Source organism: Lytechinus variegatus, chromosome 2 (genome assembly GCF_018143015.1).
Source record: "Lytechinus variegatus isolate NC3 chromosome 2, Lvar_3.0, whole genome shotgun sequence".
In the NCBI taxonomy this organism is placed as follows: domain Eukaryota; kingdom Metazoa; phylum Echinodermata; class Echinoidea; order Temnopleuroida; family Toxopneustidae; genus Lytechinus; species Lytechinus variegatus.
Window position 1 is genome coordinate 44,692,444 of NC_054741.1, and position 27,115 is coordinate 44,719,558.

The following is a 27,115-nucleotide window of genomic DNA, read 5'->3' on the forward strand; positions in this document are numbered from 1 at the left end:
GGGTTGGGAGGGAAATGTGCCTGAAACAGAAATCATTTCCACCTTTCAATCATGGAGCTGTTGGTGCTTCTGTATGCTTTTTCAGAACAATTTACACATGATTTCTTCAGTAGGAAGTTTCTTTCCTTCTGTTACTATCTAAATGATTGATGCTGTTCAGGTGGCATATATTTCTTCACTATTTTGAACTCTCTATTACACCAATGATCAGTACTGGTGTTGATAAAATTTGAATATTTGCGCACTGTAAACTTCAATTCATTACTGGTAAATTCATTTCATCCTTTCAACTTGCATTGAGGTATGTTGGAATAAGAAGTATAAAACTCAAAAGTATTTTTGAACTTTTGTTGTTTAGACATTAAAAATATCAATATATGGACTACCAGGAGAGGTATAAATTTTTTACATTTCAGAAAGACGTCTGGCAACATTTAAAGATAATTTTCCTCTTATTTTTCATTTCAGAATCTTTGTACCAAGCCAAGTATTAAAAGGTAAGAAAGTGATGAACATCTATGCAATTTTGCAATTGTTGTTTTTTGTTGATAAAGGTAAGAAAGTGATGAAAATTTACCTTTTTAGATTTTTTTTAAAAAATGCAACCCATCGTGTTTAAGTGCAGTTATTCTCATGATTTTGACATTTAAATATATGCCCCAAAATAGAACAAATATGTTGTAAAAACAGAATAGTAATTGTAATAATGAAATTCAAAGAAAAGCGGTGTGTAAATGATTAATAAAGTCCAACTATGAAAAAGTAACAAAATCTGGTCCATGAACCTATACCGGTTCAAGGCAGGTTGAAATGTACTTAAAAGTGACATTACAAAAACATAAAAAAATCGAGTGCAAAAAGGAAGCAATCATACAAAATAATTTCCTAAGTAATTTGCATTAACATCACAAAACTCAAGTTTAAAGGGGACTTAGGGTGTGTTTATGCTTTCATTGTGAGGACAGAATCAGCGTTTTCAAACGTCGATTCAAAACACTAATCGTAAAGGTGGTTCTGGGATGGCTGTTTATGCTTAACTTTTCAGAGGCGAAATCACGATCTCCAGCTGGCTTCGCATCGTAATTGCATGAAATCGAGGTCAAATTGGGCGTGCCCTTTTTCGAAAGTTCTTTTTCCCCGAGTGTTGTTATGGGGAACGTACGTCGACTGTTATATAAAAATCGAATAATTTCTGATATTTTAGTTATTGCATGGAGCTTCTTTATATAGCCATATAATTTCCACCATGGTAAGCATAATAGTAAGAAAAAATGAAGAATATTAAGTATACAAAATATCTATTTGTTTATGCTACTGGGGCATCTGGCGATGTCTCCTCATTATAACTCCTGTTCCAGGGGGGGGGGGGTTGTGTAAATCCCTGAACGTTCATCGTGATGATAAATTGGAAGAGTAATACTAGTAATAGTACTACACATGCAAAACAAGGGAGATGAGAGGTAATTCTGTGGAGGTGACTTGCGACCATGGAGCAATGCGACTGTATTTGCCCGTGGATTTTCATCTCACCGGAAGCATGTACCAAATGACGTCATTTAAACACGTTTACGATCGTGGTTCTGTTTATACTTCCCCAGAAAGCCTGATTCTGGTCAAACAACGTTTACAAATGCACCTTTTTTTCAGTTTACATTCAGCGTTTTGAAACGGCGTTTAAATGAAAGTAAGCATAGACGCAACCATGTTTTGGACTAATCATGTTTGGAAAACGCTGATTATGGCCTGAAAAGTGGAAGCATAAACACAGCCTTACTTACATGAGCATAGAACAGCAAACATGACATCGATAATGGAGGATTCAGTGCATCTGATATATGGTAATAATATTATACAAAATAGCATGATATTATGAACTAAAAATGACAGGAAAGAGAGAAGAGGAAAACAGTTAAAGGGATGCTCCCAGCTGGAAATAATATGTGGGCCATCCTGGGAAAATGGGTATTATAGGTGAAATTTTGGATTTGGGTTTTTTTATGTTTTCTGTTACCTGGACACATGTACAATGTGAATACAAAATATAAGAGTCTAATTCATATTTATATTAGAGATATGGTCAATTGAATCAGGGGTACCCCCCCCCCCCCCCGCCGTCTGGCTGTATGGGTAGTCGAGCTTATTATTCATCTTTTCATGATAGGGAAATGTTGGTTCTTTTGTAACGCCCAAAATACCTGGCGTAGGCGAGGTGATCTTTTGTAGTGCAGACATAATATCATAAATAGACAGCTAGGCGAATACAATAAAACAAATTATTCTACATAACCACACCCACACTAGAACCCACACACTCACATTGCATGCAAAAAAAAAACCTTATGGAGACTATTTGTCATACTATATATTTTGTCATAGCGCTCAGATTTAACACGGGAGGAGGTCACCAGATCCAATGACCAGGGGCAGATGGGGTTGGATTATTTATCTTATTTTTTTGGGGGGGGTAGCTTATCAATTTTTTTTAGGGTGTGCCCACCCCCAAAGGCGCCGCAGAACATTTTCGAAAATGGGAGGGGGCTGTCCATGCAAAAAAATCACAATCAAATGGTAATTTTTTACTTGTTTATACATGCGTTCTGGGGAAAAAAAGTGGGGCCAAAGCCCCTGCCCACCTCCATCCTAGAGTCGTCCCAGCCCATAACCCCCCCCCCAAAAAAAAGACACCACCTTGCTGTTTGTCCATACTTCACTTCTCGCAAAGTAAAATCTAAAAAAAAATCATTCTTAAGCTTTGGAAAATAAACACAAACAAAATTCAATTTTGCAAAACCAAATTTTTCTATGGCAATTCACAATAGTGAAAAGCTGATGCGAGCTACATTTCATAAAGATTTAATATGACAACAACTCTTGATGAAATATAAACTTTCATTGAACGAGCGAATCAGAAAGCAGAAGTTTCACTGTTTTCATGGTAGTTTTCATTCGAGCAAGGGATCATATCAACATTTTATGAAATGGGCCACTGTTGGTTTCTTTTTAGGGATGGGGGTAGTCCTGGAAATATATTTCACAAATTGCTGCAAAATTATCTGGATCACTGAAGGATTATGTTTTTTTGTCACTTCGTTTAAAAAGAAGAAAAAAAAAACTGTGCATAAAAACTTGGGTTCACATATTAAAACGACAGGTATTATAACTAACAAATAATCAGAAATGCATAATATTCTTTTCTCTGCTACACTCTGTACACGTGTGTCATGAAATGCGTTGTAAACATAATATGCTTAAGTAAAAAAATAATATCAGACTTTAATTCTTGATATAGAAGAGACTACATACATATACTCTCTTCTATCATGTCTATGCAGCAGTATTAGCAGAACTCAGGGATGTGCATCGCTCTCCACTGTCCAAATTTGTACTAAAAAGGATATAAAACACAACAATGTGTTTAACATTATATACAGCAGCAAACTTACCACATTTCAATTTTCTACAATGACATCCTTCTAATGAGTCAGCAAACGTTACAAATTAAGTTTAAGGGGTTTGTTTTATAGAAAAATTCATAGAGTTTGTTCATTCAAAGAAAAACATGTATTTACTTCAATAACTCCATACATCTACTTGATTTGCTAGTTCAGCCCTCTGGACTGCCATACCCGAATAGAACTCCCAAGGATTTAAAAAGCGCGAGCGCGCCCTCTCCCGTTCAGGCTTACTACCCATGATCACCGCGCAATTAGCGTCCATCTTCCTCTTTTGCTTTCGGCAAGCCACCTGTCAAGACGTGCTCAGATAAGTCTCCTAAGAGCTCAAATCTTTTTGAGCTTTGGTATTTTATTTTCGCTTATCTGTGGTGCATTCTCCCTTTTAATTTCAATCTTTCCATTTGTGTGTAAGATTGTGTTCAGAATTTACACTTGGCGTGACTTTTTAGACGTGTTTTTGGTGACACTTAAATTGTTTTTCTAACGTTTGAGTTCTCGTCGCGCCGCATCGCTAGCGCGTTCGCGAGGCACCGGGCTTGGCCTGCCTACGTGGCAGCAAGCCTTCACCACCTGTCATGGTTATTGTTCTTCACGTTCAAAGCGTGGTGGCTTTTGCATGGTGCTGTTTTTGAATTAAATTCTAGACAGCCTCTATACTTTGTTGTCGAGGGTGTTATTGTTATTTCTTTTTGCAGGTTGGGATCTTCAACTCTGTTCCTTCCTTGCTTTCTGGAATTGATTTATTAAGATTTTCGATTGATTATTGATTGATTAATTCTTCAATTCTCTTTCCTTTCTGTTCTGAATAAATTTCTTAATTGATATTTTATTCACAGGCGGATCTTAAAGCTCAATTCCTTTTTCCTTTTGTTCTGAATAAATTTCTTGATTGATATTTTATTCACAGGCGGATCTTAAAGCTCAATTCCTTTTCCTTCTGTTCTGAATAAATTTCTTGATTGATATTTTATTCACAGGCGCATCCTAAAGCTCAATTCCTTTTCCTTTCTGTTCTGAATAAAATTCTTGATTAATATTTTATTCACAGACGCTTCGGGGATTGTTTAATTCGGCTTACGCAATTATACCTGATGATTGTTTGGTTATTCAATCCCCCCTAAAAAAATTAAAAAAAAAAAAAAAATTTTTTGTTCTTTACAGGTGGGGTCTCCTTCCTGTTAGAATTTTTTTTGACCTGTCCCGGAATTGTTTTCTTCGTTCAATTCCCTCTTCCCTCCTAGTCTTATATATTTTTTTATTTCGACAGGCGGGCTCTACGATTCCCTTTGAGGATTTACTGTGTCGTTCTTCCTCTTGGAATCGTTACTAGAGACGTTCCTCCTTCCTCCTGTTCTGAATTTCTTTACCTTTCCACAGGAGGTTACTTTTTTTTTTTTTTTTTCCTCTTGGAAATTATCGTAAAATTTCTCTTATCTGGAGTTATTTGTCTCTCAATCCCTTTTCTTCCTGCTCTGAAATGCTTGTTTTTGTGTTTCTTCGCAGGTGGAAACTTCGTTCTCTTCTGAACTTGCATTCATTTTTGAATTTTTGTTTCGAATTTTTCCTTCGGGCACAAAAAAGAGAATATAGTAGGGGAACCTTGTAGGAGTTTCTTTTTTCAAAGTCTCCGACCTCCTTTTTATTTTCTTACAGGCAGATACCTAAACTATTCTTAGGTTCTTCTTCCTCCCTACCCCTCCCCTCTTGTTTTGTTCTGTTTGCTCAAACAAACTCCTTTTAGGAGGAGGGAAAGACCACTCCGGTCTCCACTTTTAATCTAAGCGAGATCTTTGTAAAAAAGAAAAATTCTTGTTTTTCCTTTTTCAGGGTAGAGAGAGGTATCTTTGAATGGGACTAACACAGCCCCAGAGGACCTGGTGCCCTCCACGGGGACCGTCCCGATTGCAAGTTACAGAAGTCGGGCGCCTCCAGGCGAGCAGGAGGGACGCCGCGGTGAGCGCCCAGCGGCGGTGAGTATGAGGGTGCGTCGATCAGCATTCTGAATTTGCGGTCGGATGCTAAGAGAAGGAAGGCCGAGACTGTGGTGCCACGGTCTCGGACAAAGGAAAAAGTGGTAGCCAAGGCTTCCAAGCCTAAACTAGGTCCTGCCGCCGCAGCACCCATAGGGCTATGCGACCCACCGGCTACCGGGTCACCAGAAGTCCGGAGGGAGAGTGCGGTTCTCTCCCCCCGGCACAGGTCAGGATCTCTGCCGTATAAGTCGTCCTCCGTTGACAGCATCGGGAGAGATCGCCCAGCCCCTGACCGCGAGAGGCGTCACACAGACTGTAACCACAATCTGATCGTGACCACAATCTGACCCCGTCAGATTCGGGTGAAGTTTCGTTGTTGGCGGCCGCCCTGCCAGGGGCAGCAAATCGTAAGAGATCACCCGTGCCTCTTGTGCCTTCTTCTGCTCCGGCCACGCCGGCGGAGCTCGCAAAATAAGAAGAAGAAGAAGAGGTCGAAGGAGAGGTCGGCCAGCCCTGTTGCCATGGGCATTCCTCCTTCAGACCCTCTTATCGGTGGCCAGATGTTACAGTCATACATGTTATGCTGCTATGTTCTGCTACCGCGAGAGGCGTCACACATCGGGCTGTGACCACAATCTGACCCCGTCAGATTCGGGTGAAGTTTCATTGTCGGCGGCCGCCCTGCCAGGGGCGGCAAATCGTAAGAAATCACCCGTGCCTCTCATGCCTTCTTCTGCCCCGGCCACGCCGGCGGAGCCCGCAGAAAGAGAAGAAGAAGAAGAGGTCGAAGGAGAGGTCGGCCAGCCCTGTTGCCATGGGCGTCCCTCCTTCAGACCCTTGTGTCGGTGGTCAGATGTTACAGCTATTCATGCTGCTACATTCTGCTTTCGAGTATTGCGGGTTTACCCCACCCTCGACGTCTACTCACCCCGCTGATGCCCCTGAGCATCAAGCGAGACAAGTGGGCAATAACCACCAGACACCCGGGAAATCCTCGAGCGATTCTGTTAAATCGCCAGCCAGTGCACCGACTAACCGGGTGCCCCAAGATCGCGTGTGCTTTCCAGCATTTTCGTCGATCTCAGAGCACGTGTCCCAGCCGACACGCGGGGCCACCCCGGCGCTTACTGGACAACCCCCCGGTTCAGTCCATAGAGCGAGACTCCCTTTACGAGGACAACCCCTATCCCGCGGTCGACTTTTCAGTAAGCGCTCAGGCGCTGCTTGACAAGTATCTACCTCACATCTACCCTCCGAGCGGGGATATTGATGAAGCAAGGGAGTCCATATTTTCTCGCCCCGCCTCTTCAGGCGCTCCGAGCTCAATCGGCCGAATTGGGGGTCTCGGAGAGTGACGGGGTCGCTCTAGACGAGGCGGCTCCTACGACGAGGAAGCTGCCAGCTCCGTGGGTGTAAACCCACCCCCGCTCTGCTGCTGCCCGGAAGCGCCAGGCTCCGGCGCCGCCGTCTCGAAATTTTCAAGCCTCTCGAGGCTAGCGAGAAGGCAGGGGGGGGGGGGCGATTATTATGCAGGTACTCCCGAATTCGCCCTCTACGTCAAGCTCACATACGGCGACGACTCCTTCAGCGGTAACTCTCTCCATTCTTCCCCCTAAGCGGGCCCGTAGATTGGAGGTATGAATCTCTTACATACCGCATGCCGCACTTCTCTCGTGAGAATGTTTGGCTGCTTTGAGAGGACAACCTATCACGTCCGCGGACCGTCCGCACAGGGGACGGGACCGTCGCTTTTCTGGCCTGAACCTCACTTTCTATTCGAAAGTAAGGGTGCCCTGTCTTACTTAGCTCCTACCCTTGCAACGCCAGAGTCAGGGCTAGTACAGACACCCGTTCTCCAGCGATCGCCACTGAAGAGAGGGCGACTCTGATATGAGCACCATCACCGCTCAGCGGTATGTCTCACTATCTCATAGCTCTCCGAGCTTATGAGTATGTATATCGGATCTGAATGTCACGGCGATTAAAAGTTCTCCTGTGCCTAATAATCGCTATGCCTTCACCACCCGGTGCATTATGGTTATGTTAACCTATTTGTCTCGTATTCGGGCGGCTCGTACGAACCCTGCCCGAGCTGCCATCACCGGTCGTCCCCCCGGACCCCGCCGGCAGCACCCGCACCGAATACGTGGAAGGAATCAGCTTTTCATATGCTAGATATCCCTCCTGTTGACATTCACAGCTGTTCCCCGAGTCTTTCCCGGTTGGGTAAACATCATCTCGGAGGAAAGTAACCGCCGTACATCTCATGAGATTGTTGGCTATGTACGCGCGTTCAAACTTGTTTAAAGCCCCAGGATTCTCTGTCGGCATTCTATGCCTACTTTCTGGGCACACCCACCATACCGGGTCGGCGAGTTCACACCAAACTGTACACCGCCAGACCATCGGTCGAGCTCTAACTGTCTATCTTATAGACTGCCCTCTATGTGGGTCAATCTTGCGGGCGTCTCCGCCGCTCCCTCCTTGTGCGGAGTGGTCTACGGTGGATGTCTTTACCGTGCCTGTTAGTCGAATCGGCTTCTTTCTTAGAAATTTTTTCACGGCACACTCGAGTCGCCCCGCATGCTGCTTTCATCCTCCTTCCATGCAAGGCATGTGGCCAGGGTCACCGCACGACCGAGGATGATGTAACAGTGGATGGATGTATGCTTATGCCTTCCTAACCACGATCACTACGACCCGCCTTCTCTCGGGCCGACTGTGGATGAGCCTCTCCATGTAAGTGATTTACTTCACTGGAGTTCTTCTTTTAGAAATTTAGATTCTCATCCCCCGCTGCTTAGGGCGTCATTTTTGCCGCCCCCCCTGCAGCTTTTTGGAGCTCCTTATCTTACCGATATCGGACTGTTCCACGCTGCCGCAACCGGCGCCGGCGGTGCTCGCTCTTACGATCACCTGAGAAACAGGCCTTGTGACTGTTTTCATAAACAACTGGTTCTCACCGCAGTCTGATGGAAATTTTGTGATTACTTCCTCAAGTCTCCTTCGCTTGTTTCTTCAAGCGAGGACTTCGACACTCTTAGCCAGTTTCCGTCCCTAACTTGATAGGACAGGGCCGTTGCTACCTCATTCGATTCCGTTGGGAATGTAACGGTTGAGGTATCATATCTGGCGATGTCTGTTCGTTTAGAGCATCTCTTGATGGTCGTTTACACGTAATATCGTGACAGATTTTTTTTCGCCAGCTCCCTCTGGCGTACACTTGCTGCTGCTAGGGATTCCCCCGCCCAGCGGACAGCCATCGCAGCCTAGCCTCACGGGCTCTCTCGGCGATGGTGGCTTGAGCAAAGCCACCTCTTCCACCGCGGGCACTGCACCCTCAGATGGGTGCTTCAATCAGTATGGGAGAAAGGGGATCCTGAGTTCTCTCTCGATCACTCGGTCTAACACACTTTTGTCGTGATGTGTACCGCGCTGTATCCCTGACACGCCCGGTTGAGCTGTTTTGACCAGACTGCTCTATTCTACATAAGCAACATGTCCGCGGCATTCCTTATTAACAGGATGGCACTCAGTCGCTTCTCGACCCTTGTCTGCCTTACGAGTGGTTTTCTTCCTAAATCCCTACTCTCCGTCGTTCCTGGTCCCCTTCGGACCGCTAGTAACTTTTTACCACAGCTCTCTATCAGAATTCTGCAGATTTCTGCCCTCACGCATTTGAGACAGATATCGAATTCTGGGCGCTTTCTCCCACGCGGAGGCTTAATTCTGAGATATCTCGCCTTCTCAGATTGGTCGATTGATCACTTACTGAGCCTTAAAAGCTTCAGTTTTCCGATCACGATTCTTGTTGAAATTTTCAACAAATTTCAATTCTTACGCTCTAGTCAGCAGGTGATGTTGTTCTCCTGACACTAGGCCGAGGGCCCATGATACTTAGTATTCCTGAGTATACAGGGCATTCCTCTCGAGGACATTTTTGAGGGCCGCCTTTTGGCGCTCAACTAACTCCTTCACTTCTTTCTACTTGAAGGACATTCCGTCCAGCGAGGCGAGATTTGCTGCTTCGGCGCTTAAAGCAGCTGCGGCTTTTTCCCCCTCTCCCTAAATTTCGTTGTTTTTGTTTTTTCTTTTAAATTTTCTTAGGCTTACAATTGAAAACATGCCTCCCTACGGTTTGAGTCCGTGCTGGTCTAGCAAATCAAGTAGATGTATGGAGTTATTGAAGTAAATTATGAAAATACTTACCTGATTTTCTTATTTACGAGATAACTCATACATCTACTTGATACCCTCCCACCGACCCTCCGCCTTGCGTAGCAACATGTTTCAACGTATGGGCTTGCGAAAGGTGAGGAAGATGGACGCTAATTGCGCGGTGATCATGGGTAGTAAGCCTGAACGGGAGAGGGCGCGCTCGCGCTTTTTAAATCCTTGGGAGTTCTATTCGGGTATGGCAGTCCAGAGGGCTGAACTAGCAAATCAAGTAGATGTATGAGTTATCTCGTAAATAAGAAAATCAGGTAAGTATTTTCATAATTCATTGGTCCATTTCCTCCCCTACCGGTAAGGCCGAGGTGCCTTGTCCTCATCTAAGATCTTTTCATATTCCCTCTTTTTAGTCTTAAAAATGCCACGTTCCGATGACTCAAATCTGCATGTTTGATGAATGCAATTGAAAAGTTCACCGATATTAATGTGTTATAAAAACAGTCACATTACACTCTCATTTCTTCATGATTCATGGACATTTATCAACAACATGATATTTGACATACATTAACTTTTCACTCTTTGACTTTGTGTAAATGTTACTTGTATTTCTAATAAAGTTGGAAGTACTCCTTGATGTCATATTTTTTCTACCAAAAATAATAAGATTGAACTAATGTTGGGTAAAAAAATCCCTCCAAAATTCATGAGATATTCATATTTAAATGTTTAATTTTGATATATCACTTGCAAACAGCTTTCTATGCATGAGCCTTTATCCAAATTCTGTATATTTTTTCATTTTTTATGGTTTTAATCATTTAATATTTTTTTTCTATTATCCATGATTCTAGATTTCACGTACTAATACTGGTAAAATTAATTTTAAACACTATCTTATAAAACGGCAATTAACTGAATTCGTGGAGAAATTGGTTACAACTGACATGACAAAAGTCAAAACTGGCACACTATGTCCATATAGAATAGGATAAAGCATGGAAAGCTACCTGAAGCTGTGGTAATGGTGAATACCATATCAGAGTCTTAAAGTACTTCTTGAAGGGCTGCTGTCAGCTGTATGTTGGTTCTGAGATGTCTTGTCCTCACTGCACTAATACAGTTGCTCTGTAGATCCATGTTGTGCCTTTTACATGTTTAACACAACGAAAGAAAACAAGGCCAATTAGTTAACAAATTTTCAGAGATAAAGTTTATTTAAAAAAAACACTACTTAAGAAAAAAACTATTAAAAAAGCAGTCAAAACTATAATGATTTTTTTCTTTTCAAAAATATTTATTTTATTTTATTTTTTTAAATATTGAATGACTTGTGTAGAAAGTTGGCGAACCTCATGTAATGTACCCCCCCCCCGCTCCCCAAAATGTATTGTTCAATTTCTTATAAATTGTGACAATCTGTTTTCTAGTTATCATTTGCAAAGCTTTGGTGAACCTCACACCAGATGAACCTCACCCCCTCTGAAAAAAAAATCAGATTTAAAATCAGAAGTCCGACAAATAAGAATTTGTTTGGAGAGGGGATTTGAAAAATGTCCATAATTAACCGATTGAAAAGGGTACTCCGAGCTGGAAATGATCTCATCAAATGTAAGCAAATGCTGCAAATTTCATCAAAATCTGATAACAACTAGATCTAAAAGGGTTTTTCATGCATTATAAAAACAGTTATATGCACGTCTTAATAATTCGTTAGATGGGCTGATGATGTCACATCCCCATTTTAACTTTCTTATGACAAGACATGAAATCATATAGTATTTTATTTTGTCATACATAAATGAATGATATGTCACACTTTTTGCATTAATTATTATTTAGTCTTGGAGTGGGAAAAATAGAACAAACATAATTTCATGTAATAAAATACAAAATAACAAGGTGAGACATCTTTGCATCAGTTTGTCAAGTAAATTCATAAAAACACGCATATATGCGTGTTTTTATGATTTTATGAATTTACTTGACAAACTGTTTCACCGAAATAATCCTTAAATTATCATATCTTTTTTACTCCTTGTCCAATGTTGATTCTTTTTAATACATTTTTTACAAACTTGTTGCATGTGATAGATTTAACTTAATGGTTACAAGTATGTAACGAAGTCCTATCTAAGTATTTGCAGATCTAGATCTAGTTGATAGCCTAGGCAGACATAAGTTAGATCTTAAAACGGCAGTCAAAGGCTCGGACAAATACCGCGAATTGCTGCAGCAGTTGCATGTAATTTGAAGTTTAAAGTCGTTCCAAAAACTAAAAAGCTCTCTCTCGATCGATCCACATAAACACGCAACACAAAATTCACATTCACGTGTTTAGTTGCCATGTTCCTCGCATCGCAATTATCAATGAATTTAACAAAACAACTCAATCTGCAACATAATTTAACTTACCTTCATGGATTTCAGCCGGGGGAATTTAATCCAATCAACATATATCCGAACCCGCCACCAAATATATCAAGCTGATATCCACAGTTCTGAAAAATAGAATTTATTTTTTTATTTCCCGCGGGATGTTTGTTTTGTTTTTCCTCGCGACGCGCGCCAGACAAAAGTTTGATGACACGCGTATTTAAATGAAGTGCTAGCGCATTTATAAGCCAGTTCGTAGTTCCTTTCTGCGCATGATCAAAAGATTCTACGCATGATCAGAAGGTCATTTGTACTAAAGTGACATGGTGCTTTAAAATCTAATGAGATAAGCACCAACTTTGATGTCTTGATTATTCATATATTCTTTTGAATTGTCGTTTTCATTTACATCCACAATGAACAACAATGCTTCCACGAACGACTGGTATTTCACAGTTGGTCAAGTACATTGTGCAACATGCTAAGATATGCATTCAAAGTAGGAATGCAACAAATACCTTCATTAAGTGTTCATTGGTGTGCTATTCTAGTCACCTGGTCTATTCAATTTCTTCATCCTGCTATGTAAGGCAAGCTTACGTTATATCTTGCTTTGAAATCTGCCTATCATAATGAAAGAAATAAAAGGTCATTTGACCAAAATTGCCCATGAAGTAACTACGAACTGGTCTATTGTCTTTTACCAATAGTCTGGTTTTCGCGCGACGCCACACATATGATTTAGGCACAAGAGATTTAATATCACCTAAGTTCGCGCGCGTTCGGAATACTCTATTGTCTTGCTAATCCCCATAACGAACGCATTCGTAGTGCCCCCTGCATACACCTGAACGCAAGGATTACTGTAAACAAAGAAGTCAATAGAAAGCGCTGAAGTACTCCGTTCACGTTACCCACGAACGCAAGGATTACTAATAACAAAGGAGTCAATAGAAAGCGCTTAAGTACTCCGTTCAGAACGGAGAATGGTTCTGCTCAGCTAGAAACAGATACAGCCGGGTCCAGGGGGATTTTCCCAAGTGATTAATGTGACGAAAAAAAGCAGTTTTCCGGTGTATGGATTTGGGATTCATTGCAGATCGTTGGTGATCATTTTGAGAAATATCCTGAGTCAAAACTTCCCGCATTTTAATTCTGACGGACGTATTTCTTCATTTTTATTAAAAGGTGATCAATTACAGATGTTTTGAGTTCATGATAAGAAATTTCCCGTGTGTGAAGGGATGTCCAAACGTTGCGCTTTTTAATTTTTACGGACGATATATATATACATTTTTGTAATTTATATTGAAAGTCAATAAATTAGACATTCGTTACAAATCGTCTAACAATAATTTTAAAACATTTCTCGAGTCAGAAGGGATGTTCAAACATTGCGCTTTTTAATTTTGACGAACGTATTTCATTTAATTAAAAGTTAATCGTCAGAGAACTTAACGATGTCTGCGTTATCTCTTCGACATCGGATCAAGCGTGGAAGTCGTCCGCTAGTAATATCCTTTAAATTTTCTTCCTTAAGTCATCCTTTATTTCATACCACGACATCGTTTACATGATTGTTAAATATGTTCTGACGTCAGAAAACTAACGGTGTCGGCTAAATCTCTACGAAATCAGACAAGGCGAGGAGGTCGTCCGCTAGTTTATCCTTGACATTTTTCTTCCCGTGGGTATCATTTATTTCATACTCTGACATCGTTTTCGTGATCATAAAATAGGTTCTGACGTCAGACAAAACGATGTCGGCGCTATCTCTCCGACATTAGATGAGGCACGGAGGTCGTCCGCTCGTTTATCCTTGATATTTTTCTTCCCGTGGGTATCATTTACTTTGACATATACGTAATCATAAAATAGGTTCTAACGTCAGACAACTTAATGATGTAGGCGCTATCTCTACGACATCGGATCAGGCACGGAGGTAGTCCGCTAGTTTATCCTTGACATTTTTCTTCCCGTGGGTATCCTTTATTTCATACCCTGACATCGTTTACGTGATCATAAAATAGGTTTTGACGTCAGAGAATTTCACGATGTTGGCGCTATCTCGGATCAGGCGCGGAGGTCGTCCGCTATTTCATCCTTTTCATTTTTTTTTTCTGTGGTCATCATTTATTTCATACTCTGACAATATTTACATGATCGTTATGACGTCAGATAACTTAACGATATTAGCGCTCTCTCTACGACATCGGATAAGACGCGGAGGTCGTCCGCTACTTTATCCATGATATTTTTCTTCCCGTGGTAATCATTTATTTCACACCCTAACATCGTTTACGTGATCATAAAATAGGTTTTGACGTCAGACAACTTAATGATGTAGGCGCTATCTCTACGACATCGGATCAGGCACGGAGGTCGTCCGCTAGTTTATCCTTGACATTTTTCTTCCCGTGGGTATCCTTTATTTCATACCCTGACATCGTTTACGTGATCATAAAATAGGTTTTGACGTCAGAGAATTTCACGATGTTGGCGCTATCTCGGATCAGGCGCGGAGGTCGTCCGCTATTTCATCCTTTTCATTTTTTTTTTCTGTGGTCATCATTTATTTCATACTCTGACAATATTTACATGATCGTTATGACGTCAGATAACTTAACGATATTAGCGCTCTCTCTACGACATCGGATAAGACGCGGAGGTCGTCCGCTACTTTATCCATGATATTTTTCTTCCCGTGGTAATCATTTATTTCACACCCTAACATCGTTTACATGATCATGAAATAGGTTCTGACGTCAGACAACTTAACGATGTCGGCGCTCTCTCTACGACATCGGATCAGACGCGGAGGTCGTCTGCTAGTTTATCCTCGATATTTTTCTTCCCGTGGGTATCCTTTATTTCATACCCTGACATCGTTTACGTGATCATAAAATAGTTTTCACGTCAGAGAACTTCACGATGTTGGCGCTATACGACATCGGATCAGGCGCGGAGGTCGTCCGCTATTTTATCCTTTTCATTTTTTTTCTGTGGTCATCATTTATTTCATACTCTGACATTATTTACATGATCGTTATGACGTCAGAGAACTTAACGATATTAGCGCTGTCTCTACGACATCGGATCAGGCGCGTAAGTCGTCCGCTACTTTATACTTGATATTTTTCTTCCCGTGGTAATCATTTATTTCACACCCTGACATCGTGTACGTGATCATAAAATAGGTTCTGACCTCAGAGAGCTTGACGATTTCGGGGAGGGGGGGGGGGGGGTTGAGGCCGATATTCTACACTTAAGTTTTAAAACTTTTAATCGAGAAGCATCAAGAAGAAGAGATGTGTGTATATTGTGGGAGGATAGATAGTAAATCACACAATTATGTCAAAATTATAATTTCCTCATTTCATTATTCAGAATTACGCTCTGCACAGACAATCATCTTTGAATTTAATATCCTATACTGTTAAACCTTCATTTTTCATGCCGTGTCGGATCGAGAAAAAGCGAGACTCATATTTGGATGGAAGATGACTATGATTTCCCAATGCAAATTACATGTCGTTAAAATATCCTCCGATGTCGGAGTAAGAATTTATCAAAACAGCAATGTCGAATTTTAGGGTTTTGGGGGGAAATGGTTTCATTAAACAACGATCATGGTTATGAAAATCCCAAGAAAAAAACATTGGTCACAATGATATGCCTATGTATAAATGAGTGATCATTATCTCCTACTCCCTCGCTTTTCTCTGTATACTTGGTATTAGTGGGATTTATCCTGCTCAAATATATTCGACCCCCGGCCCCCCCCCCTTCTACCCACTGGATTAGAAGTTCTGTTAAAACCCAAACAATTATGACCCGAATCCGCGTCAAAGGAGATTCATATGTTCGCTCACAATAACATACACTTTGATTTCATTTATACCTTAAGAATCACTACAAATCCCCGGCCGCGGCACCTATGTTCGTGAGCAAGGCATTTAATCCGCAGTGTTCTTTTATCCTGCATTCAAATAAATGAAAAAGCTATACACATTGTTGGTAACTAGATTTGGGCACTTAATTGTTAAAGGGGGAGGTCGCCTTTAGCAGTATGATATTGTTCTCCTGATCTAATGTCGGAGAGATAGCGCCGACATCGTTTTGTCTGACGTCAGAACCTATTTTATAATCACGCAAACGATGTCAGAGTATGAAATAAATGATACCCACGGGAATAAAAATATCAAGGAAAAACTAGCGGACGACCTCCGCGCCTGATCTAATGTCGGAGAGAGCGCCGACATCGTTAAGTTGTCTGACGTCAGAACCTATTTTATGATCACGTAAACGATGTCAGGGTATGAAATAAATGGTACCCACGGGAAGAAAAATATCAAGAATAAACTAGCGGACGACCTCCGAGCCTGATCTAATGTCGGAGAGATAGCGTTGACATCGTTTTGTCTGACGTCAGAACCTATTTTATAATCACGTAAACGATGTCAGAGTATGAAATAAATGATACCCACGGGAATAAAAATATCAAGGAAAAACTAGCGGACGACCTCCGCGCCTGATCTAATGTCGGAGAGAGCGCCGACATCGTTAAGTTGTGTGACGTCCGAACCTATTTTATGATCACGTAAACGATGTCAGAGTATGAAATAAATGATACCCACGGGAAGAAAAATATCAAGGAAAAACTAGCGAACGACCTCCGCGCCTGATCTAATGTCGGAGAGATAGCGCCGACATCGTTTTGTCTGACGTCAGAACCTATTTTATAATCACGTAAACGATGTCAGAGTATGAAATAAATGATACCCACGGGAATAAAAATATCAAGGAAAAACTAGCGGACGACCTCCGCGCCTGATCTAATGTCGGAGAGAGCGCCGACATCGTTAAGTTGTCTGACGTCAGAACCTATTTTATGATCACGTAAACGATGTCAGGGTATGAAATAAATGGTACCCACGGGAAGAAAAATATCAAGAATAAACTAGCGGACGACCTCCGCGCCTGATCTAATGTCGGAGAGAGCGCCGACATCGTTAAGTTGTCTGACGTCAGAACCTATTTTATGATCACGTAAACGATGTCAGGGTATGAAATAAATGGTACCCACGGGAAGAAAAATATCAAGAATAAACTAGCGGACGACCTCCGAGCCTGATCTAATGTCGGAGAGATAGCGTTGACATCGTTTTGTCTGACGTCAGAACCTATTTTATAATCACGTAAACGATGTCAGAGTATGAAATAAATGATACCCACGGGAATAAAAATATCAAGGAAAAACTAGCGGACGACCTCCGCGCCTGATCTAATGTCGGAGAGAGCGCCGACATCGTTAAGTTGTGTGACGTCCGAACCTATTTTATGATCACGTAAACGATGTCAGAGTATGAAATAAATGATACCCACGGGAAGAAAAATATCAAGGAAAAACTAGCGAACGACCTCCGCGCCTGATCTAATGTCGGAGAGATAGCGCCGACATCGTTTTGTCTGACGTCAGAACCTATTTTATAATCACGTAAACGATGTCAGAGTATGAAATAAATGATACCCACGGGAATAAAAATATCAAGGAAAAACTAGCGGACGACCTCCGCGCCTGATCTAATGTCGGAGAGAGCGCCGACATCGTTAAGTTGTCTGACGTCAGAACCTATTTTATGATCACGTAAACGATGTCAGGGTATGAAATAAATGGTACCCACGGGAAGAAAAATATCAAGAATAAACTAGCGGACGACCTCCGAGCCTGATCTAATGTCGGAGAGATAGCGTTGACATCGTTAAGTTGTGTGACGTCCGAACCTATTTTATGATCACGTAAACGATGTCAGGGTATGAAATAAATGATACCCATGGGAAGAAAAATGTCAAGGATGAACTAGCGGCCGACTTTCTCGTCGGACCTGGTGTCGCAGAGATAGCGCCGACATCATTAAGTTGTCTGACTATCAACTTTTAATAAAATGAAATACGTTCGTCAAAATTAAAAAGCGCAAAGTTTGGACATCCCTTCTAACTCGAGAAATGTCTTAAAATTATTGTTAGACGATTTGTAAGGAATGTATGATTTATTGACTTTAAATATAAATGAAAAAAATATAGTCCGTCAAAATAAAAAAGCGCAAAGTTTGGACACTCCTTTATACACGGGAAATGTCTTAAAATTCTCGACAAACGATCTGTACTGAATGTCAAAATTGTTATAAATGAACAAATACGCCCGTCGAAATTAAAAAGGGGAAGGTTGATAATAAACTTTCAATATGAATGAATAAATACAAGGATGCGTGTTTATTCGTCCAACTTAAGAAGTGCTCAAAGTTTGATCATCCCTTTTTATTCGGGAAATGCTCAGCGTTGTAGTAAGAAATCTCTATCAAGGCTTGAATTAATCACCACGTTCGCATGTATTCATTCATTAATAATCCGACCGTTCGCTTTGCCGTTCAGTGACACCCCCTTTTGTGCGAGAAGACAATGAAAATCAATGCTCTTCTCGGCTCACTCCTTCAGTAGAATTCTGAACGTGAGTGAACTTGAACGAACGGGGTCTATTGTCTACTTTTTTAATCCCCGTTCAGAGCGCATTCCGAACGCGCGCGAACTTAGGTGATATTAAATCTCTTGTGCCTTAAACAGAAAAAGGAAAATCAGACAAACAATACACTGAAAGTTTGATCAAAATCGGACAAGGACTAACAAAGTTATGGCAATTTTAAGATTGGCATTATTCCGCTGAAACAGTTCTAGGCATGTCTTCATGAATGAGCAAACTGATGATGTCATATCCCCGCTTGTTCTTTTGTATTTTTGTCTCGCCCACCAGAGGTGAAGACGAGACTTAGGGATCCAAATGTCGTCTGTCGTCCGTTGTCTGTCCGTCACAAACTTAATGACACATAACTCCACAACCGTAAGTTGCTTTTCAACCAAACTTGGATGGTAGATGGACTTGGGGACCTGCATCTTATGCTGCAGTCGGAGGTCACATGGTAAGGTCAAAGGTCATTTTCAGGTCAACGTTAAAGTTTACATGCAAGACTCTCTTATGACACCTAACTCCGCAACCATAAGTCGCATTCAACCAAACGTGGATGGTAGATGGACTTGGGGGACCTGCATGTTATGCTTCAGTCGGAGGTCACATGGTAAGGTCAACGTTAAAGTTTACGTGCAAGGCTCTTGTGACAAGTATTGTTCCATCCCAGTCATTTCGTAATGAAGTATCAATGCAATTCTGTTGCGTGCCCTCGCAAATCACAATATTTCTGGTTATTTTCATAAGTGGCCGAGACACAAAATAGTTTTTGCCTTGTTATAAGAAAAAATTGCAAGACTTGCATAATGACTGCTTAAAAGATATGCTATTTATGACAAAGATAAATACCTCACATTGTGTGATATTTTGGTTTTTCGGGAAACAAAAAAGGTATTTGCCATAGCACTAAAGACTTGGTAGGGGAGAATTGTTAGATATTTAACAACTGGCTTTCCATGCCCTCCATTCTGTCTGTACAGTGTGCTTGTGATACCATGAGTCAATGACGCATCACTCTGTGAGTAAACCTTGAATGGAATCGGTAATCCAATGACACTGTGTGTGGACTATTTTGTTGTAATCAATTGCGAACCCAACATCAACCCAGGATACTAGATGTAGATATTAAATGGTTATTATGCAAATATCAATACGAGTCTGGATACTTCCATGGTATTGGTACAGAGCTCCCAACTTTTAGTGGAGTAGTTACAATATACCATTAGTCTATTCTCGTGTGAATGTGGTTTATTCACATCATTAATCATGACTATCATTTAGACGTAATGAGCTGTGGGCACATGTTTGAATTATGGACCCATCTTGAAAGGACAAAAAATGTTAAATATTGAGGCACAATAATCTTGAACATGGTGGAGGAGTTTTTAATGTAAACACCGTAGCATAAGAATTGAACGAGGTACATAAATCGTTGTCAGCAGACTAAATGATTCAGGTATGCTGTGCGAGATATGTGGAAGGGGCTGTTTTTTTCTTTCATCATGCTACCATTCTCTGTTTATATGAATGCGATTTATGGACTCTAATTAAACTTGAGATTTACTACTTTGACTTATAGGGGTATCTTTGAAGTTTGAACCAGTCAGAGAAAAATGGTTCAGTGTTAGAAATAGATGAAAATGGAAGACCACCAATATGTATTGTATTTGTTCAACATCTTTAATCAGGTAGGCAGTGGGTTTTATATGAACCCTTCAATTGTTAAAAGTAATGAGTAGAAGAGAGCTAAATCAGAGAGAGATAAAGAGAAAAAATAGCAAAAGATGGAGAGAGATTTAGAGAAAAAAAAGAGGGGGTGGACCAAAAAATAATTGGGAGGAGAGAGAGCAGGGAGGGGGGGGGGGGGGGAGGAGGACACATAAACTTATATCATATTAGCAGAAATTGAAGTAAGCTTTTAATATATATATATATATATATATTCACATATTTTTAAACAGTAGGTAGCAATGCAAAACTGAACATGTAAGATCTATGTTATGCCATTAAAAAAGTGCTTGAGCAATTTTCTAAGTTTTTTTATCGGGTTCTAATGACATGTTCATTTCTACTTCTTCTCAGTTTGTTTACAGATTCAACACTGGAGTATGAGCTTGTCATCAAATAAACTGAACCTCCACATGATTAGAAGAGATTGGATACACGCCATCATAAAATACGAACAATGAATACCTTCTAATACACCATATACCTCTATGCTGCCACTGAGATTAAGGATTAAGATTTACATGCTGGATATAGCTTTGCTGTTTGTGATTGTGCAGAGCTGAAAGAATTAATGAATACCTGGCTTGATTCATCTGGACTGTACACTGTGTAAGATACTGATGGAAACCTGATTTCAACAGTTTGTCGGATGGATTATGTCTCATATTTATTCAAGAACAATATTGAGATTTCAGGAAATAGAAGAAAATATTAAGTATGTTTGTATGAATCTTTGTTTTGTGACAAAGGAGAAAGTGGATCTTGGTTTGTCAATATAGACTGGTTTACTTGTGATGATTGCTTTTCAGATGGAGATCAGATCTATGCCATTTCTCATCAAATAAAGACAAGAGATTGATGAAACTGTTTTATCTGATGGATTAATGATGTACTTTGAAGTGTGAAATATTTGGAATAATTCCTACTTGTCAATCAGACTCTTTCCAGGAAATCTTGGTAGTATTTTTGCAAGAGCAAACTTGATTTTTTTTTTACAGTGGAAGACCATTGGAGTATTGTAACTTCTGTTTTTTTTTATTTGAATGTGTTGACAGATGGGAGTTGGCATATAGGTTCTGGGTCTGTGTGAAATTGAGCATCATATCCATGATATCAATATATAAAAGGTCAAGCAATACTTTGGTTTTATTAGATTTTTCTGAGTGCATCCATGCTTGCACATTTCATGAGTTTCATATAAACCTTAATAACCATGTCAGTGCAAATCAGTGATAATGAGGGAAGTAGCTCATCTGATCGCAACATCTGCTAGGTCTAGACAATGAGAATATTTGGTAATTTTATGAACTATCACGGAAAATGGTAGCTCTGACCAATAGAGTTTCAAACATCTAGGATGCATTATGTGATATGTGTCTTTTGAGTTTCGGTGGCTACATTCCATATAGTTCTTGCTCATAGAAGAGGAAGCTGAAAATTTCTTTTGTCAGAGGTTTCATGAGTGAACATCGATGCCATCCCTGCCTTTCCTTCCTTCATGTTCCACCATTGCTATGCATGTAAGGATAACATAATTTGGAAGCAATTTGGATGGAACTAGCAGAAGATCCCTATCCAAATGAATAGATATAATTTTATGATTAACTTGATGTGAACTTGTGGGTAAAAATCTATTATTTGATAGTGACAATCCTTTGTCAGAAACCAGCATTGACATACAAGTAATTTGGAAAAACATCTAATATCTTGGATGAATGTTTATTCAGTCCAGTGCTTTTAACAATTCTTCTTGATGAACCAATGGCCATCCATTGATGTTTAATCTACGATCATCATCATCCTTCCGCCGTAAGAACCCCATCATGAAGCAGGAGTATTACCAGATGGGCCAGGTCCATGGAGACATTATCAGCTTTGGTTCCCTTGATGACTTCTTCAGGGAACGTGGTAACACCATCGACCATGGGGAATGGTCTCTGCGGCATCTGAGGGATAAGTTTCGTCAGATGGATGTGGAGTCCTTGTATACAAAGTACTGTGCCCAGCTTAAGAAGTGGCTGTTGTCGATGCTTTGCCTTGTAGCAATGGCTCAAGCAGGAGCACTGATAGGACTACTTCTCTACTATAGTGAGGTAAGCTTTCATGCACTTGTCAAGTAAATATTTTGCTCAGTGATTTGATAAGTTCCTTGATTTATGTTTTGCTCTCAGATTGCACCTTTAGAATAACCATTATGCCTGATAGTACAGCAACATCAGCAAAAAAGATTTTCTTACACATAGTTTTAACTTTCTTTCAAAGAATGCTCCACGAGTATTTAAAGGAAATATGTTCAAGTATTTTGTGAATATACTCTACACTCACACATAGGTACATTTCTACAGTGATACCATATTGTCCCTCTTTTTACGAATTGGCAGATAAGCTTTCTGCTCAAAGTAAAAAGTAAATTTGAGATAATTGCTTCTGAGTGTTTGCACTTTCACATATATGCCCTTTGGTAAGGGGAATAATTTCACCATAAATTGTAAGTTAAGAGTTTGAGTTATTATTGTATCCCCCGAACATAGTTTGGAAGATACTATGGATTTGGCCTTGTCACGCCGCGTCCGCCGCCCCAGATATTTTCTTGTGAGTGCTCTATTAGTCACATTTCTTCTCAGATCACCTTCAAATTTGCCATGAACGTAGAGTATGCTAAAGCAAAGCCGCCTGTAGATTTTGGTGTGGGCGGAGACATCTTTTCCATAGTAACAAGCGTTTTTGTCTCGCCCACCAGAGGTGAAGGCGAGACTTCGGGATCCAAATGTCGTCCGTCCGTCACAAACCTAATGACACATAACTCCACAACCGTAAGTAGCTTTTCAACCAAACTTGGATGGTAGATGGACTTGGGGACCACATCTTATGCTGCAGTCGCAGGTCACAGGATTAGGTCAAAGGTCACTTTCAGGTCAATGTTAAAGTTTACATGCAAGACTCTTATGACACCTAACTCTGTAACCGTAAGTCACTTTTCAACCAAACTTTGATGGTAGATGGACTTGGGGGGCCTGCATGTTATGCTGCAGTCGGAGGTCACATGGTAAGGTCAAAGGTCATTTTCAGGTCAACGTTAAAGTTTACATCGAAGACTCTTATGACACCTGACTCCGCAACCGTAAGTCTTTTTTCAACAAAACAATATTAGAAGGTGAAACGAAGATGCCTATCATTTTTGATGGGGTGTCTTAGGTCTTTGGGTTAGGTTTACAAAATATATCCAGATTACTCTATAATTTTATTCCCCAACAGGTGATACTGGACAATACTTCAGGTTCTGCAGAGTCACGCTGCTACGTCATTATTGTCATCAAATTTGGTACCCACAGGCAACATGTGGACAGGGTCATTGTCGCCATAATGATTATATTTATTTGTCAAATTTCTGTGTGAGCTCTCTATATCGCAATGACGGATGACGCCATGGGTTTGGGGGATACATGTGCTCGGCTGCGCCGAGCATCTATAGTTAAGACCAACTATTCTTAAAATTTAAGATAAATTTTGTCGTAAGTTTTAATGAAATATTGTACGGCCAGAAACATTTTCACAAGGTGATGGATTTTTTCCATGCACATGTAAACCATATGAGACTTGGAGCTTGAGTCACAACTCAGAGCAGTGGCCGACCGATTAGTAGCCTGCTCAGGCGCCGCTGGAACTTAGGCATCACAGAATGATTTCTATAGAAGTCGAGCGACTTAGCGGTGATCGAGCAGTACCCAGCCGATTACCCATTAGTCAAGGCCAAATGTGGGTGAAATTGGGAAACTTATCTGTTTGGCATCCGAGCAGTGATCAGCTGATGACCCACCGAATCCTGGGCGGTCTCCCACCGGCCACCTGCCTAAGTTTAGGTAATCGCCCGTCCGATCTTGTATTCACCGCGAGATCATCGACCGATCACTGACTGGCCGGCAACTGGCCAATGACCACTCAACAGCTGTTGATCCAACGAGATAAATTTTGACCTAAATCGTTTGACGGCGTCAGCTTGATTACGTTGGTGCCCGGACATTGACCAAGCGAGCGCCAAGCGTTTTTCGGGCGGCAGGTGAAAAGTGAGCAGGCGCCACCAGAATTTTAACTCGGCACTAAATCTTGAGCGGCGACCGAGTGATGCCCCCCAAACCATCGCCGAGCAGGCTAAATTTTGGAGTTGTGACCTTAGCCTTACTGAGCGTGCGTCACAGCCATCAATGCTTATAAACATAAATTCAAACTTACATGTAAGATGTCAGTTCCTTTCATATTTCTGTCTTTGAAAAACACATTACTTTATGCATATTCATTTCCACTGAATTGCCATATAGACCTAGTAGCTCAAATAGGCTTTGTATACGCCCGTCTCGACAGGACACATATATGGTATCACGCTCGATGTCCTTCCGTTAACTTTTCCTTGTAAACGTGATAACTTCAGTTTAACTTAACCTAGGCTCATATAATTTGGTATGTATAATACTAGCATGGATTCAAGGAAGGCTATCGATTTTGAGGTCAAAAGGTCAAGGTCACAGTGACCTATTTTCATTGTACCCTTCTGCAGTCCTTATAAACATGATAACTTAAGTTGAACTTAACCTAGACTCATCTAATTTGGTATGTATAATACTAGCATGGATCTAAGGAAGCCTATTGATTTTGAGGTCCAAAGGTCAAGGTAACAGTGACCTATTTTCATTGTACCCATCTGCAGTCCTTGTAAACATGATAACTTCAGTTGAACTTAACCTAGGCTCATATAATTTGGTGTGTATGATACTAGCACAGATCCAAGGAAGCCTATTGGTTTTGAAGTCACAAGGTCAAAGGTCAAGGTAACAGTGACCTATTTTCATTGTACCCTTCTGCAGTCCTTGTAAACATGATAACTTCAGTTGAACTAAACCTAGGCTCATATAATTTGGTGTGTATGATACTAGCACAGATCCAAGGAAGCCTCTTGGTTTTGAAGTCAAAAGGTCAAAGGTCAAGCTCACAGTGACCTATTTTCATAGTACCCTTCTGCAGTCCTTATAAACGCAATAACTTCAGTTTTACTTAACCTAGGCTCATATACTTTGGTATGTATAATACTAGCATAGATCCAAGGAAGCCTATTGGTTTTGAAGTCAAAAGGTCAAAGGTCAAGGTCACAGTGACCTATTTTCATTGTACTCTTCTGCAGTCCTTATAAACACGATAACTTAAGTTGAACTTAACCTAGGCTCATATAATTTGGTGTGTATAATACTAGCATGGATCCCAGGAAGCCTATTGAATTTGAGGTCAAAAGGTCAAATGTCGAGGTCACATTGATGTATTTTCATTGTACCCTTCTGCAGTCTTTGTTAACGTGATGACTTCATTTTAACTTAACCTAGGCTCATATAATTTGGTGTGTATGATACTTGCATTGATCCCAGGAAGCCTATTGATTTTGAGTTTAAAAGGTCAAAGGTCAAGGTCACAGTGACATGTTTTCATCTTATCCTTCTGAAGTCCTTAATTATGCGATAACTTTAGTTGAACTTAATCTAGGCTCATGTAGTTTGGTGTGTATGATACTAGCATAGATCCTAGCAATTCTATTGATTTTGAGGTCAGAAGGTCAGAGGTGAAGTCGCCATCTTCCACTTTTCTTGCTTGACCAATAGCTTCATTTTCCGCATTACAGTCGGGTGTATTATGTGCTCGCCTTAGCAACACTCTTGTTTGTAGGATGAAACTTTTGTGAAGTTGAAGTTGTCCCCAAAATGCAACATAATAATAATTTGAAAATATTTTTCCAAGTTCTCTGTTTCTCCTTGAAATTTTGGAAAATTTCCATGGAAAGTTTAAGGAATTTTGGAAATTTGGCTGCATATATTCAGACAACATTCCTTGCTTGTACTACACCCCCTTGCAGCTTTAGTATGTTATTGGCTTGAGCCTTTTTTAGATGGTGAAAACTCAGGTGCAGGAACAAACAATGTTTAATACTAATTTATTTTTAAGATACCCCTTTACCCCTCCCAGAGGAAAAAAGCCTCCCCAAGGAAAAAGAGGAAACAATATAAAGGAATGCCTCTGGCAGTCTCACCTGCATTTCAAAATCTGATATACATGTAGCAGTAGTGTGAACTTTGGAAACAACCAAGATGCACAATTTTTCACAAAGGGAGTAAAAACATGCACTACACTTGTTGAACTCAAATGACCTTTGACCTTGATCGGGAAACTTGTAATGACAATCTCATATCATTGTCAATTGATTTCATCTGATATTTTGAAAGTAATCTACAAAATAATTATATCTCTCAGGGTTAATTGAACTGAATTAAACCAGCAATCTGTAATTAGACGTTGCTATGCAGAAATAAATGAGAAATCAAACTAGCGATTCTTGAGTAATAATCATTATATCATTATTATTATCTTTAATGATTCTCATCAACTGCAGCCAGTTCAGAATATTCAGTAGGCATTGTCCCATGAACAATTTATCCCTTGTGCAAAGCATGTGCAGTGTGCTGTCATCACACAAACCATTCAACTACTAATACAGTCAATCAGCTTTTACATGAATCAGCCCCCCCCCCAAGTGTTCTTAGGGTTAAACCTGAGTTTAAGTTAAACCCGACTTCAGAATATGGGCCTTAGGGTCAACAATTTTTGACCATTTTGGGGGTATTTGTGGAATTGTCATCATAACTTCGAAAATTTATGGATCTAGTTCATGAGACTTAGACATAAGAGTAACCATGTATCCCTTAATATCCTATGCGTGTTTCAGGTCACATGACCAAGATCAAAGGTCATTTAAGGTCAATGAACTTTGGCTGTGTTGGGGGTATTTGTTGAATCGGCATCATAACTTAGAAAGTTTATGGATCTACACATGCAATTCATGGAAGATAGACATA

General features: G+C 40.6%; 1 protein-coding gene across 1 annotated transcript in view; it reads left to right on the forward strand.

The window, feature by feature from the left end:
* Positions 1–464: 464 nt before the first annotated feature.
* The window catches only part of LOC121406826 (adenylate cyclase type 2-like), a 127,480-nt gene continuing 100,829 nt past the window's right edge, over positions 465–27,115 (forward strand). The window contains exons 1-2 of the mRNA XM_041597696.1: positions 465–497; positions 20,580–22,318. Coding sequence (XP_041453630.1) covers positions 22,001–22,318 — 318 coding nt within the window. The 5' untranslated portion in view covers positions 465–497; positions 20,580–22,000. The remainder of the gene's footprint in view (positions 498–20,579; positions 22,319–27,115) is intronic.